This window comes from Scardinius erythrophthalmus (assembly GCF_964197995.2).
Source record: "Scardinius erythrophthalmus genome assembly, chromosome: 15".
Lineage (NCBI taxonomy): Eukaryota > Metazoa > Chordata > Actinopteri > Cypriniformes > Leuciscidae > Scardinius > Scardinius erythrophthalmus.
In genome coordinates, this window is record NC_138235.1 from 23,346,476 (window position 1) to 23,362,055 (window position 15,580).

Genomic DNA, 15,580 nt, shown 5'->3' on the forward strand with positions numbered 1-15,580 from the left:
CATCAACGTGTTAAACATGTCACTTCCTGTTGCCAGTAGGTGGCGCTATTACTATAACTGAACATTCTCATGTAGATGTGTTCAGGCCATGACTCTTATCAAAAGTGTGAAGTTTGGGGCAGATTGGACATTCCATGCCTGAGTTACAACAAATTCCTATTTAATTGCAATAATAGCATGCTTTAGCACTTAGCTAAGAGTTTGCTAGCATGTTTTAGCATGTTTCTAGTATGTTGTTAGCATGTTTAACACTTGCTGGCACTTTTTTATATGTTATTAGGAGTCCATAACAGTGTTAAACATGTCACTTCCTGTTGCCAGCAGGTGGCGCTATGACTGTAACTGAATATAAGCATGGTCATGTGTTCAGGACAGAACGCTTATCAAAAGTGTGAAGTTTGGGGCAGATTGGACATTCCATGCCTGAGTTACAGCAAATTCATATTTAATTGGCAGTAATATCATTCTTTAGCACTTAGCTAAGTGTATGCTAGTATGTTTTAGCATGTCTCTAGTATGTTGGTAGGATGTTTAGCACCTACTGGCATTTTTTTATATGTTATTAGGAGTCAAGAACAGTGTTAAACGTCACTTCCTGTTGCCAGCAGGTGGCGCTATGACTATAACTAAATATGAGCATGGGCATGTGTTCAAGAGATAACTCTTATCAAACGTGTGAAGTTTGGGGTAGATTGTACATTGCCTTCTTGAGCAACAACAAAGTCCTGTTTCATTGAATTAGCATGCTTTAGCACTTAGCTAAGTATTGCTAGCATGTTTTAATATGTTTCTAGCATGTTTAGAACTCAATGGCATTTTTAACATGTTGCTAGAACGGCATCAACGTGTTAAACATGTCACTTCCTGTTGCCAGTAGGTGGCGCTATTACTATAACTGAATTTGAGCATAGACGTGTTCAGGCCATGATTCTTATCAAACGTGTGAAGTTTGGGGCAGATTGGACATTCCATGCCTGAGTTACAGCAAATTCCTATTTAATTGCAGTAATAGCATGCTTTAGCTAAGTGTTTGCTAGCATGTTTCTAGTATGTTGCTAACCTGTTTAGCACTTGCTGGCTCTTTTTTATATGTTATTAGGAGACCACAACAGTGTTAAACATGTCACTTCCTGTTGACAGCAGGTGGCGCTATTACTATAACTGAATATTCTCATGTAGATGTGTTCAGGCCATGACTCTTATCAAACGTGTGAAGTTTGGGGCAGATTGGACATTCCATGCCTGTGTTACAGCAAATTCCTATTTAATTGCAGCAATAGCATGCTTTAGCACTTAGCTAAGTGTTTGCTAGCATGTTTTAGCATGTTTCTAGTATGTTGTTAGCATGTTTAGCACTTGCTGGCACTTTTTTATATGTTTTTATATGTCCACAACAGTGTTTAACATGTCACTTCCTGTTGCCAGCAGGTGGCACTATGACTGTAACTGAATATGAGCATGGTCATGTGTTCAGGACAGAACGTTTATTAAAAGTGTGAAGTTTGGCGCAGATTGGACATTGCCTTCTTGAGTAACAACAACATCCTGTTTCATTGAATTAGCATGCTTTAGCACTTAGCTAAGTATTGCTAGCATGTTTTAACATGTTTCTAGCATGTTTAGAAGTCAATGGCATTTTTAACATGTTGCTAGAATGGCATCAACGTGTTAAACATGACACTTCCTGTTATAAGTAGGTGGCGCTATTACTATAACTGAATATTCTCATGTAGATGTGTTCAGGACAGAACGCTTATCAAAAGTGTGAAGTTTGGGGCAGATTGGACATTCCATGCCTGAGTTACAGCAAATTCCTATTTAATTGCAATAATAGCATGCTTTAGCACTTAGCTAAGAGTTTGCTAGCATGTTTTAGCATGCTTCTAGTATGTTGTTAGCATGTTTAGCACTTGCTGGCACTTTTTTATATGTTATTAGGAGTCCATAACAGTGTTAAACATGTCGCTTCCTGTTGCCAGCAGGTGGCGCTATGACTATAACTGAATATGAGCATGGTCATGTGTTCAGGACAGAACTCTTATCAAACGTGTGAAGTTTGGGGCAGATTGGACATTCCATGCCTGAGTTACAGCAACTTCCTGTTTCATGGCGAAACATCAAAATTTGTCAGGCCGCCGAGGACCCGCCCTTCGACGAAAACTCAAGATCTTCGCAATTTAACGTCGCAAAGGCCTTAAGATTACACTCACCAAATTTGAAGATGATCAGATTAAAACTGTAGGAGGAGTTCGTTAAAGTACGAGGCCTGAAAATGGCAAAAACTGCACAAAAATATGAGAGGAAGTTGAAAATGGCTGACTTCCTGTTGTGTTTAGGGCTATGCTCCAAGAGACTTTTTTGTAGGTATTAGGTCATTACATGTATGTACCGAATTTCGTGCACGTACGTGAAACGTTGCGGGAGGCGCACTCCGTTGAACTTTTATAGGTGGCGCTATCGAGCCGTTTTGCCCCGTCCAATTCTGAAACCTATATCAGATGTAAATTTTCGCCAGTTCTGACGCGTGTGCAAAGTTTCGTGAGTTTTCGCGCATGTTTAGGCCCTCAAAAATGCAATTCAATGCGGAGAAGAAGAATAATAATAATAATAATAATAATAATAATAAACAGAGCAATTCCAAGAGGGTCCTCACACCATCGGTGCTCGGGCCCTAAATAATAATAATAAACAGAGCAATTCCAAGAGGGTCCTCACACCATCGGTGCTCGGGCCCTAATAATAATAATAATAATAAACAGAGCAATTCCAAGAGGGTCCTCACACCATCGGTGCTCGGGCCCTAAAAATATCTAAATATGCAGGTTTAATTCAAGTTAAAAACAAACAAACACATGAAGCATATTTTTATTCTTGATAAAACCTTTTTTATTATGCATGAAACCAATTATTTGACCATTCTCTTCATTTTTTTAATAATAACAATAAACAAAATATTTTGGCTGAAAATTAAACCTGGTAATTTAGATGTTACCACATTAACCGTCATTTTTATAACTGATAATATTTTTGACAGTGCTTAAAACCTAGGAATTCAACATTCCCTCATTTTATAATAATAATAATATTAATAAATAAATACATAAAATATATTTTTTACCTGAATTAAACCTGTTAATTTAGATATTTTATTTATTATTATTATTATTGATGTTATTATTATTATAAAACCAGAGGAATGTTGGCTTTCATGCACTGTAAAAAATGCTTCATGCAGTAAAATCTAAATTAACATTATATATATGATATCTTCTATATGAAGCATATTCTTTATACCTGATATATATGAATTGATTTTTTTTTTTTTACAGTGCATGTAACATTCACCATTTCCCTGATTTTATTCCCCCGACATAATCCGTAGCTTAAAGACACTACAGTAAGAGAGGACAAAGATCTTCATGTTTTTGGGGTCATACCCATTGTAAAACTCATCTGGGCTATGACGTTACATGCATGCATCCCCTTCAGGCTGACCTTCAACCCCACCGAAAAGCAGATTTCCTGTGGTCCTCAACCTCCTGTTACCCTGCAGGGCATTACAGGGCCTGCTTTGAGCGCTCGCGGACAGCTGGGGAGAGGGAAAGACGGAGCAGGAAACATGAAAGAGGGGATTGTGACAAGCTGGCATGTGGAAATTATGCAGATAAGCTGAAGACAAGGGCAGAGTTGAGCAAGAGAACAGTGATGAAGGAAAAGGAGGAATGAATAAAAAAACTTCCCGTTCAAATATTAGAGGGGTGAAAAAAAGCCATTGAGAAGCTTTTAGAGGAAGACTTTGATCTTTCAAGACGTACATATCTTAGTCCCACATACAGGCCTCATTTCCCATGATTCTCTCTAGGAGTTACATGCTTGTTTTTGTCCCTCATCTGACTTCTACATAGAGGACACAAACTTATCAGACATTTCGATTGTCTATCAGTCGTAATAGATCTGTTTCTTTGCTAATAATGTGTTGTGAAGTTGCATTTCCACAAAGCTTGTTTTGTAAAGTCTTTGAATGCATTTCCAGCCCGGCTGAAGCTGACTGTTCTGTCTGAAGATCGACTGCAGATGAAATGGAAGGAGGCGGAAGGGCCAGTGCAGGGTTACAAGGTCCGTGTGCGGCCCATCACAGGTGAGACCGCTTTAGTTATAGGTAAATGATTAAGATTACATCATTACTTCTTACTAAAAGTACCATGTTAATGTACCTTTTTGTTACTTTTTCTCACTGTCTTATGCTTTACTTGATGGTATTTTTTACATTTGAAGTGCTTTTTTATTGTTGCTGTGGACAAAAACTTTGCATGCAATAACACAGGTACACTCGCGTTCAAAAGTTTGGGGTCAGTATGATTTTTAATGTTTTTGAAACAAGTTTCTTATGTTCACCAAGGATTTATTTATTTGATCAATACAATACCGTGAAAACAGTAATGTTGTGCAATTTTATTACAATTTAAAATAAGTGTTTACTATTTGAGTATATTTTAAAATGCAATTCATTACTGTGAAGGCAAAGCTGAATTTTCAGCTGCCATTATTCCAGTCTTTAGTGTCAAATTTTGTATTACCAATATTGAAAATATTAGTGCTGCTTAATATTATTGTGTAATAAAAAAAAAAAAAACTTCTACATTTCTTTCTGAATTCTTTGGTGAATTAGAATATATACAGTATATATATATATATATATATATATATATATATATATATAGTAACAATGTAATTCTTTACTGTCATTTTTTAACATTTTAATGCATCTTTGCTGAATAAAAGTATTAATTTCTCTCTCTCTCCAAAAAAATAATCTTACCATAAACTTTTGAACAGCAGTGTATGCAATGTGCATTCATAATGTACATAATTTCTCAAAAAGGTGCACACTGATTGAACAACAGTGAGGCGTGAGGCGTATAGCAGCCATGCCTGCTGGCTCCAGGGCACATTAAATACTCCGCTGCTCTGAGGAAACACCCAAATTTTGGCCGCTACACATAACAGAAACTGGATTCCACTGAAGCACTCAGTTTTATTTCATTCACCAGCAGCATTCTGACAGTTTTGAAACAAACTTTTCAGTAAATAAATCAAATTATGTTACTTATGAAGTGGAAGTTGTGATTCCCTATTGTGCCGTGTAAACAAGTAAAACGGCTTCTCGAACAAGAATTTTTTTTGTCCATTAGGAATTGATTGGATCATTGTTTCTATTTTGATTAAAGAGGGCACATGAAAAAAAAAAAAAAAAAAAAAAGGTTTTAGTACATTCTTATCTCACTGAGTAAGCATTCAGAACAGGTGAGGAATGGGAAATCAGGATTTTTGAGAGATGATGGTATGAGGATAGTCATAGCCTTTGCTCATATCACCTCTGTCTGACATTTCATCTTGTTTTTTACCACTCTGTATTTGTCTGTGAAACCCCTTCTCTTCCTCTCTCTCTCTCTCTCTCTCTCTCTCTCTCTCTCTCTCTCTCTCTCTCTCTCTCTCTCTCTCTCTCTCTCTCTCTCTCTCTCTCTCTCTCTCTCTCTCTCTCTCTCTCTCTCTCTCTCTCTCTCTCTCTCTCTCTCTCTCTCTCTCTCTCTCTCTCTCTCTCTCTCTCTCTCTCTCTCTCTCTCTCTCTCTCTCTCTCTGTCTTTATCTCTGTCTCTCTTATCTACTGTTCCGCCCTTGTGCTCAGTTAGGTGAGTCCAGACAGGTCTGTTGCAGTCTCGAGAAAGTTCACACAGCAAAACAAACAGCACGCATGCCCCACAGTGCTCCAGGCAGAGACAGACAGAAATAGGCAATTATGTTTCGTAATAAACTCTCACACTCTGCCGTCTTTTGATATTAGTTTTATAATGGTTACTTTTCTGGAATGAGACACCCTGACATCCCGATATTTTTTTTTTTTTGCCAAAAACAGTCTGAATTTTGTATTTTTTATGGCCATTTTCCACCCTCTGACCAATTGTGAATTGCAGGTTTGATGTGGAGTCATAAGTGAACTGTATTTTAATAACCATGTACTTTGATATCAGCCACTTTGCAAAGCTGCGTTACATTGTGAATTTACAAAATAATCTTCACCGACACATGCTGCTCCAACTGTTAAGATCTGACTGAAATGAGCTTTAAATCTAAATCTTTTTCTTTTCCAGAGGTTCAACAGCCAGAGCTGATGCTGACGACTACACGCGGCCGGGCCACGGTAGCGGGCTTGGACTCCAGACAGGAATACCTCCTCCAAGTCCTGGTGCTCAATGGGACACAGGAGAAACTCGTTGCAAAAAGACGTTTTACCAGTAAGAGTGGAGGATGACAGAACGTTGCTGTGTGGTTCCTGTAACTGAGTTTTTCACCCATTTTATCATCTGCCAGGCTGAAATAATAAGTTTGATTACTTTGGGAAACTAATTATAAATCTCTGCACATCAAGCCACATGATTTGAGGAATCATTCATGTCTGTATCAAAAAGGGTAGAGTACACCTCAAAGTTTAATATCAGCAATAGAGTTTCCCATCCAATTGTTGTTGGAGGTAGGGGAACTTTCTGCGAGAAGCAGAACTCTTTATGTCATAGTTCCCAGCGGTCAGAAGCTGTCAACACAGACCCAAAGTACAGAAACCATTCCTTGTTTTAACACATCACAAACTACACAAACACAGACAGTGTTCAGGGAACTGTCTGTAATTGACACTGTCAAATGGTGGATTCCTGCTGGATTACAGGCTGGGACTTACTCTTGTGTCTTTACAGGCACAAAACACTTTTGGAATTCCCTTTTAAACACAGTAATATTCCACCGAAACGACCACCCTGAAAGAAACCTGATATCAGATGATGAAATGCCTTAGTAAAGAACCTGGCTTTGCATTTGAAATTGTGCATGTGCTGGTCTTTATTTCATAATAGCTTGGTGTTCTCAAAAGATGCAGACTATGCCAAATATCTGTTAAATGTTGGGATTTGAGGTTAGGACAGTAGGTTACTATGTCAAGCGTGCAGGTCTGGACAGGTTTGGATAGAGGGTCATGCTTGCTTGTCTGAGGGGGATTATTCCATTGTTCCTTCATAAAAGCCAAAGCATCCACTCAGTTTTTCCATGTGGATCTGCTTATATATCAAAAAGGTGTTAGTGTTAACAAAATACTCCTTAAACACGATTTACTTGTTTTTTGTAATCTGATTTGCCCAATAGTTTCCAATAAATAAGCAAAAAAAATGTATCATTAATTTGACATTTCATGTATACACATGCTTTATCTGTTTATTTTCATATCCTCCTCCCAGTCATGTTCACTTTCCCTGTTCCTCATTTTCTCACAGTCGATGGATTGCGCGAGGAAGAGCTGATCCGCAGCGGGAACAGGGAGCAGAAGAAGAAAATTCCCTCCATTGGCTCTGGCTCTGGAGAAGTGGATGACGTGACGGAGGCTCTAGCGGCCCTTCCCACTGTGCTCTACCGAGAACCAACGACTACAGGTAGAGGACCCGCAGACATTGTCTGCCAGTTTCCCAGGAGTTAACCATATATGTGTTTGTCAATCACAACCGTTTCAGCATTGATAATAATAAGAAATGTTTCGTGAGCACCAAATCGGCATATTAGAATGATTTCTGAAGGATCATGTGACACTGAAGACTGGAGTAATGATGCTGAAAATTCAGCTTTGCCATCACAGGATTAAATGACATCTTAAAATATATTAAATGAGAAGTTATTTTAAATTGTAATAATATTTCACAATATTACTATTTTTACTGTACTTTTGATTAAATGAATGCAGCCTCGGTGAGCATACCTCAAACATTAGAACATAGTGTATATTTCTTAATATTGTGTTCTTGGCCTAATTATGCACCATTATCATAAATAAAACATTTTCAGTATTTTTACATTGAGGACGTCTGTTAATAAGTAATTGACATTAAAAAATGGCATTTTCAGTGTGAAATATCTGTGTATGCCTGGTTTAGCAGTTTTTACTCTAAGCTCCAGATGTGTGAAACGGTGTTACTAAAATGATGAATTTCTTTGACAAACCAAACATGCTTCTGCCCAACCAGGTGTACAAAGCCAAGGAACTCTGTGCCGACCTTTTGTCCCACGGCCTCTCTGTCATTATGCGTTTTTTACTGGCGGGACTACAGATAGTTGAACTGGCACCAGCTCCTTCACTAACCTATTAATAAGAGTCCATTCACCCCCATACACCTGTAATCAATGGTGCCTTAATGGGACAGGACAGGACAAGGAGGGAGATTCTGTCCACCTGTGCGGGGTGTGGGAATACAGACACCATCACTAGCTCTACTATGTATTTTGATATCCCTCAAACAATCCTCAAATATTCTTCTGAAACCACTTTTTTTTTGTGTATGTGTGTAAACTTTACTTTTAAATACATCTAGGATTAAAGTTTAAAATTCTCCAACTGTGATGGTGTCATAGTAATAATTGTATACTGACTTGCATATGGTCTTCTTGCATTTCTTGTATACTTCATTTTGATTAGTCTCGCATCTATTTAACCATTTATAAACACAATTATATGTACAAATGTGTTGATTGTCATGCACATTTTTGAGTCAAATTCACCCACTTTTAAGGTAATTCAAACTCAGATTCACAGTTATTGTGAATTTTGGATCAATCTGAGACAAGATTGCTTTTTTTTTAGCTGCAGTACATTTAACATTTTTATTTAGCTATTTATCTTTCACTCGTAATGTCTTTCTGCTACTGTAGAGCCTCCTGCTGTACCTGAGCTTGAGCCAGAAGTTGACAGAAGCCCTAAAGAAAAGAAAAAAAAGGACAAGAATCGATCCAAGACTGAGGATAAAAATGATCAAGAAGATAATGGAGGGAAGTCAGTGAGAGAAGAGGTTACCAACACCAACAAACCAAGAAAAACCACCCCAACCCAAACTGTCACAGGTAATAGCACTCACATTTCAGATGATTTAAATCAACCAAATGGACAAACAGCTATTAAAAAGATAATGTACAATGTTATTGACCTCATACATATGCAAATATAAATGTCAAATGCACATTGACTCAGAGTCTCCCGTGATACAGGAACATGTTATGGTCAGTGTTTAACAGAGTTAATGAGCTGTGTTGATGCTTCCTGTGTCTGTATAGTGAGGGCTAATAACAGAATTAGGGACAAACCAGAGTTAATGACACTGTAGGTTGTTATCAAGGCCCCTTGTGTGCCCTCAGGACTGAAATTTGTTCCCTCCTTCCTCCCATCTGTAAAAAACACACGCATAGATTGGAATGCACTGTGGAGGAACACACACATACTGTATATGAATTGACAAAAATATAGGAGCAGAGAGGATTGCTTAATGTTTGCAGGTGTGAAAAGACTCATGAATACCCCTCACAGCAAAATATAATTGCAAACATGCACAGGCTAAGAGACATTAAAAGCCATTCTCACACTCAGTTTATGTTGCCTTATTAAAATAGCAGAGTTTGAATTTTGCCCAATGTGTCTTAAGCTGTTTCCACACGAAAGCCGTTTGAATGCAGTGCTGGCGTTCAGGCAGATCTGGTCCTTCTGGTGGACGGATCCTGGAGCATCGGCCGCACAAACTTCAGAAAAGTGCGTGACTTCCTGGAGGGCATGGCTGTCCCCTTTTACATCGGCCCACAGGGCGTGCAGATAGGTGAGATGCAGAACAAGGCTGCATTTATTTGATCGAAAATACAGTAAGAGCAGTCATAATTGTGAAATATTATTACAATTTAAAATAACTGTTTTCTATTTTAATATATTTTAAAATGTAATTTACTCCTGTGATGGCAAAGCTGAATTGCTGGCATCATTACTCCAGTCTTCAGTGTCACATGATCCTTCAGAAATCATTCTAATAAGATGATTTGCTGCTCAAAAAAAAATTCTTACTATTATCAATGTTGAAAAAATGTATTTACTGTCACCTTTGATTAATTTAATACATCATTACTGTTTAAAAGTATTCATCTGTTGTTGTTTCAGCATTATCTCAGTACAGTGGAGATCCACGCACAGAGTGGCATCTTAATAACTTCACCTCTAGAGAACCGCTTTTGGAGGCCATCAGGAACTTCAGATACAAGGGTGGAAACACTTTCACTGGTAACTAGATATTTTACCCTTTATATTCCTTACTAACCTGATATTAATAAATATTATAAAAAGAAAAGTTTAGACTTAAATGCACCCCTGTGGATGCACATTATATAGTAATGTATTATGATGCTGGGTAACCATAAATACCCATGAGCATTTGTCTGTAATTTATCGGTGTAAATACACTAAACGTTTCTCAGTGATACGCTACTCAGTTTGAGGTTCATTATGAGATGTTTCAACTGTAATTCCTCACCACATAACAAGAGTATGTCCATCAACAAACCGATATGTATTTTTCTAATTTATGCTGCACATGTGGGAACTGTATTAACTGTATTAATAACGGTGCATAAGTTTGCCCAGCACCAACGTGAATGTAACAAACGCTTTTTTTACTCAAAGTAGAAAGAAGGAAAGACAATCTGCATTAATACACAGTTTTAGGTTATAGCTGTTTAGCAGAAGTATTTCAGTACTTTCAATACAGAAACTTACACAAGTTGTGATTCTGAGGAGCAAGCTGGTCCAAATAAACTGGGCACTGACCAATCTTTCAAGAGCAAGCGTTTTGCGAATCCTACGTTGAACTGACGTTTGAGGGCAGGTCAAGTTCTTTGCAGGCGGACAACGTACAACATAGGCGGGCATTACGCAAATGTATCTTCTAGTGATGTAAAACCGTAAAGCAGTGGGATTCGAAACCCAAGCGACTCGTAAAGGCGGTTCAGAGTCGATTCTTTCTTTTGGGAGACAATAACTTTATTTATCGTGCACTTTTGACTACAACTTTGCAGAAAGTTTACATTCACAAACAGCTATATTACACACTGCATGAAAGGGAATATTTGAACAACTATAATAGGGGCACTTTAATATCTATTGAACATTTATGTCTTGTATCATATTGTAATTGTCACCATTTATAAGCAATTATTACATGGCTTGGTTGAATTCTAATGTAGAATGCGGTCTGTTAGTTCTTGATAACAGACCGCTGCTAAGTATAACACACCGTTGCCATGATAAACAGAGCGTTGCTATGGACGCAGGATTCTAACCGTAGAGACGGAACGGACTATTTACTTTAGTGGAAGCAATACAATCGTTTTTAAATCAATAAACTCATTTTTTAATCAATATTTTGTCAAATTATTGATTTATTTGGTAGGTAGCCATGTAATAAGCGGTATAATGTAGAGCGAGGCGTTTGTTATAGCGAATACAACCCCGACAGGCTGATCAGGACCCCGACGCGAAGCGTCTACATTATCCCTTACTTATGTTTCCTGTGGTAAAGAGGGTTTCAGCATTCCAAAGAACACCTCTTGCCCATTGTAAAGTCACTGAAATGCACAGCATCTTGTGGCTTATTGTTTTTTGTCTAATAATCTTAGTCCGCTTAGTCCAGATTCTTTTATGAAACCAATAATTGAATTTGTCTGCAAATGTGAACTACTTCCCTGTCAATTTTAACATCATGATGTCTGTACCTAAGGTCAGGCTTTAATCCATGCTCTTGAGAACAATCTAAAGGAGGAGGTAGGGGCACGGCCCAACACCCCACAATTCCTGCTGCTGTTGACTGATGGGAAATCTCAGGATGATGCCATTGCTGCAGCCAATAGGCTGAAGAATGCCGGCGTGGAGATCATTGCTATAGGTTAGAGCCTCTCTTTGCAAATGGCACATGGAGTGTAATGAATTTAAGAGAGGCTATGAAGATGAACACTGTTTGCTAATGAATACACTACCGTTCAAAAGTTGGTGGTTGGTAAGATTGTGATGTTTTTTAAAAAAGTCTCAAGACTGCATTTATTTGATTAATGCAGTAAAAACAGTGATATTGTGATATATTATTACAATTAATCCAGTCTTCAGTGTCACATGATCCTTAAGAAATGATTCTAATATGCTGATTTTCTACTCAAGAATCATTTTTTACTATTATCAATGTTGATACAAAAAAATGTCTTTACTGTCACTTTTGTTTTGATCAATTTAATGCATCTTTGCTGAATAAAAGTATCTTTTTAAAATAAAATACTGTCCCCAAACTTGTGAATGGTAGTGTGTGTGTATGTGTATGTTTATATATATATGCTATTACATATTTAAAATGACCTTTGTTGTAGTTATGTATATATACACATATTTATGTTTTTTTTTTTATTTCTTTTCCACTCATGTCCAGGTGTGAAAAATGCAGATGAGGCAGAGTTGAGGCAGGTGGCGTCTGAACCACTGGAGTTGAATGTATATAACGTGAATGATTTTCCTCTGCTCAGTAAACTGGTGGGAAGACTAGCACGCATCCTCTGTGGCAAGATTGAAGACCGTATAAAAGCGAAAAGTAGGTCAATCACACACACATTTGTTTTCATTGTATTGATCCTACAAATTTCTTCTATGCCCTTAAATGAAACGTCATGCATCTTTTGTAAAAAGGAATGGAGCGACCCACTGAGGACCCAGTTCTGTCCTATCCCAGCCCGTCTGATCTGCAGTATGTAGGACTTGGCTCGCGAGAGGTGCGTCTGCGTTGGACGGCTCCCAGCAGAGGTGCCCAACAGTACAGAGTCGTGTATCACACAGCTGAAGGACAGAGTCTGAAAGAGGTGAGCCAAGTGTCCAGCACTAACATGTCTGCGTAGGTTAGACTAAGAGTTGGCATCTACCGGCCATTGATCCACACTTGAGGCTGTTTTCCTGTCATTATGTAAAAAGCTATAATTTCTTATTTTATATTGTCTTTGGAGCACTAGGAATTGAGGAAAGGTTGGTTTGTTGGCGCCACCTACAGGACATTGTCTCTGCTGTAGTTATAATTGCATTCAGAAAACTCACTTCATGCATGCATGGTAGTCATGTTGTTGATTGATCGCAGGTGGTGGTGAATGGATCGGACTCCACGGCACTGCTGACAGGACTGTCCTCCCAGACGCAGTACCACCTGTCCATCTTCCCCGTCTATGAGAACAATGTGGGCTCTGCTCTCAGAGGCACATTCACCACGTGTGAGTTTCAGCATTGAAAATGCTCATTGATAACATTTCCTTATATATGCTGTTCCAAGACCACATTGAAAATCTGGGATTCAAAACTTGGAAATAAGGAGGAAATTGAAATAAAAAAATGTTATGATAAAAAATTAATTCTGCACTATATCTAAGTTACTAATCAAATAAGCACATTTGTGACATTGATCATGTGAGTTTTTGAACCTTCAGTCAGATATGCTTTCTTCTACTTTCTTCTTCTTCTGTGATTCATCTCAAATCAGTCTGAAGAACATGTCCATCAGGTTCCTCACAAACTTGTGGAGTTCATGCAGTTCAAGTCGTTCTGAAAATTCATGCTGGTTTTTCTGAAACCTTTCACTCATATTTTAATGCTGCTATTTTGATTTAATGAATGCTCTCCTTTTTTAAAGTACCATTGGCGATACCTGAAGCTCTAGAAGTCACCGCCTCCTCCCCCAGCAGTCTGCGGGTGCGCTGGCAACCAGCCGCAGGAGCCACACAGTACATGGCCTTATACTCAGCCCTTAATGATGGAGAACCTGATGATGCCAAAGAGGTGTGAGTCTGGAATCCTGTGATGTCTCACTATGTGGCTCAGGGTCTCTAATTATGTTACATTGGTTTGATGCCTTTCCTGTGCTCTTGTATTTTGTGCCAGGTGAAGTTTGGACCTGCTCAGACGGACGTGGAGTTGGTAGATCTGATGCCGTCCACAGATTACTCAGTCACACTTTATGCTTTGTATGATGAGGACCCTAGTGACCCAATCACAGCCATCGGAACCACATGTAAATATCGATTCATTATCAGCATTTACATAGAAATGTATCTACCTCTATCTGAGGTCTGTGCGCAACTGATATTTTTCTGCTCACACACACTTTTGTCCGCTTCCCACGATGACATTTTTTTTTTCTTTTCACACAAATATGGTGTGACAGGTCTTTATAAAATGCTAAATTATATAAACATTTACTCACCATCATGTCATTCCAAACCTGAATGACTTTCTTTTCTTTTGTGGAACATAAAAGAAGATATTTTGAGAAATGTCTTAAACCAAACGGTTCTAAGAACTGTAAGGAACGTCTCATTCCATCTGTTCTTTCTCTCATCTGTCTATTTTTTTTTCAGTCCAATTGCCATCTCCTCTCAGTTTGCAATTTCCCATGGTCAGTCATAGCACTCTGAAGGTCACATGGGTCCCTGGAGCTGTCGATGTTCCTGCCCACCGCATCATCTACAGCACCAATCACGGCAGTGATGTCAAGCAGGTAAGCAGATCCCAAAAGTCTTTTGTTAGGTTTTTGATGAGGTTCTGATGTCCCAAACAGTCTTTCTTTCTTGTCGTGGTTTTAGTTACGTTTAATAGTTTGTAGTCAGTAAGATTTTTTATTATTCAGCAGGGATGTATTAAATTGGTCAAAAGTGAGAGTAAACATCATATTGTTACAAAAGATTTTCATTTCAGTTTCCACAAAATCGACAAGAAATATTTCTTGAGCACAAAATCAGCATATTAGAAAGATTTCTAAAGGATCATGTGACACTGAAGACTGGAGTAATGATGTTAAAAATTCCATCACAGGAATAAATTACTTCAAATAGAAAACCATTATTGTAAATTTTAAATTTTAATAACATTACATAATATTACTGATTTTACTGTATTTTTGATCAAATAAATGCAGCCTTGGTGAGCATAAAAGACTTCTTTCAAAAACTTTTTAAAAAATGTACCAAACTCAAACTTTTGAGCTGTAGTGTACAGTATGTACTCATTCTCTCTGTTTCTCAGGTGGAGGTCAAAGGTGTGAACACAGTGTTGCTGCAGAATCTGTCTTCCCTCTCCAGGTATCTGGTATCAGTCCAGTCACTCTATGAAAAGGGCCTGTCCACTCCTGTCACAGCCAATGTCACTACCTGTAAGTTACACACATTTTTGACTAGTTTTGTTTTTTGTCTTCAGTTTGGAAGATTGTTGCTTAAATGCTCTTTGATATTTCAGTGAGGGTCCCGGCTCCCTCAGATCTGAGAGTCACTAACTTCTCCGGCAGTGACATAACAGTGCGTTGGGAAGCCGCGGCGGACGATGTGGTCTCTTATCTCATCAAATGGATCTCCCTCAGTGGAGGAGACCTCAGGCAGGTTCGCTCCAACTCTAGCTTCTAGAGATTCTACTGATTGAAATAGTTTTGATGACTACCTGAATTTAGTAAGAGTAATTTGGTAATAGATGGTCATTCATGGGTATATTCCAGCTGACAGTAGATGGAGAGAGTGAGGGGGCAATCTTGGAAGAGGTTGAGGAAGATAAGGAATATCAGATTTCACTCTCTGCATTATATGCCGATGGGGCTCAGAGTGAGGCTGTGGCCATACGATACAGCACCTGTAAGTATATAAACTCATACGCATATAAAAAAAACTTTGACCA

General features: G+C 38.3%; 1 protein-coding gene across 1 annotated transcript in view; it reads left to right on the top strand.

Annotated features, from left to right (window-relative positions):
• The window catches only part of LOC308703044 (collagen alpha-1(XX) chain-like), a 73,327-nt gene that overhangs the window by 46,932 nt on the left and 10,815 nt on the right, over nt 1–15,580 (top strand). Inside the window, exons 3-18 of the mRNA XM_081386305.1 lie at nt 4,034–4,138; nt 6,150–6,293; nt 7,320–7,475; nt 8,743–8,931; nt 9,507–9,674; nt 10,007–10,126; nt 11,619–11,783; nt 12,315–12,473; nt 12,569–12,738; nt 13,008–13,137; nt 13,554–13,699; nt 13,802–13,931; nt 14,278–14,417; nt 14,942–15,068; nt 15,152–15,291; nt 15,405–15,537. Coding sequence (XP_081242431.1) covers nt 4,034–4,138; nt 6,150–6,293; nt 7,320–7,475; nt 8,743–8,931; nt 9,507–9,674; nt 10,007–10,126; nt 11,619–11,783; nt 12,315–12,473; nt 12,569–12,738; nt 13,008–13,137; nt 13,554–13,699; nt 13,802–13,931; nt 14,278–14,417; nt 14,942–15,068; nt 15,152–15,291; nt 15,405–15,537 — 2,322 coding nt within the window. The remainder of the gene's footprint in view (nt 1–4,033; nt 4,139–6,149; nt 6,294–7,319; nt 7,476–8,742; nt 8,932–9,506; nt 9,675–10,006; nt 10,127–11,618; nt 11,784–12,314; nt 12,474–12,568; nt 12,739–13,007; nt 13,138–13,553; nt 13,700–13,801; nt 13,932–14,277; nt 14,418–14,941; nt 15,069–15,151; nt 15,292–15,404; nt 15,538–15,580) is intronic.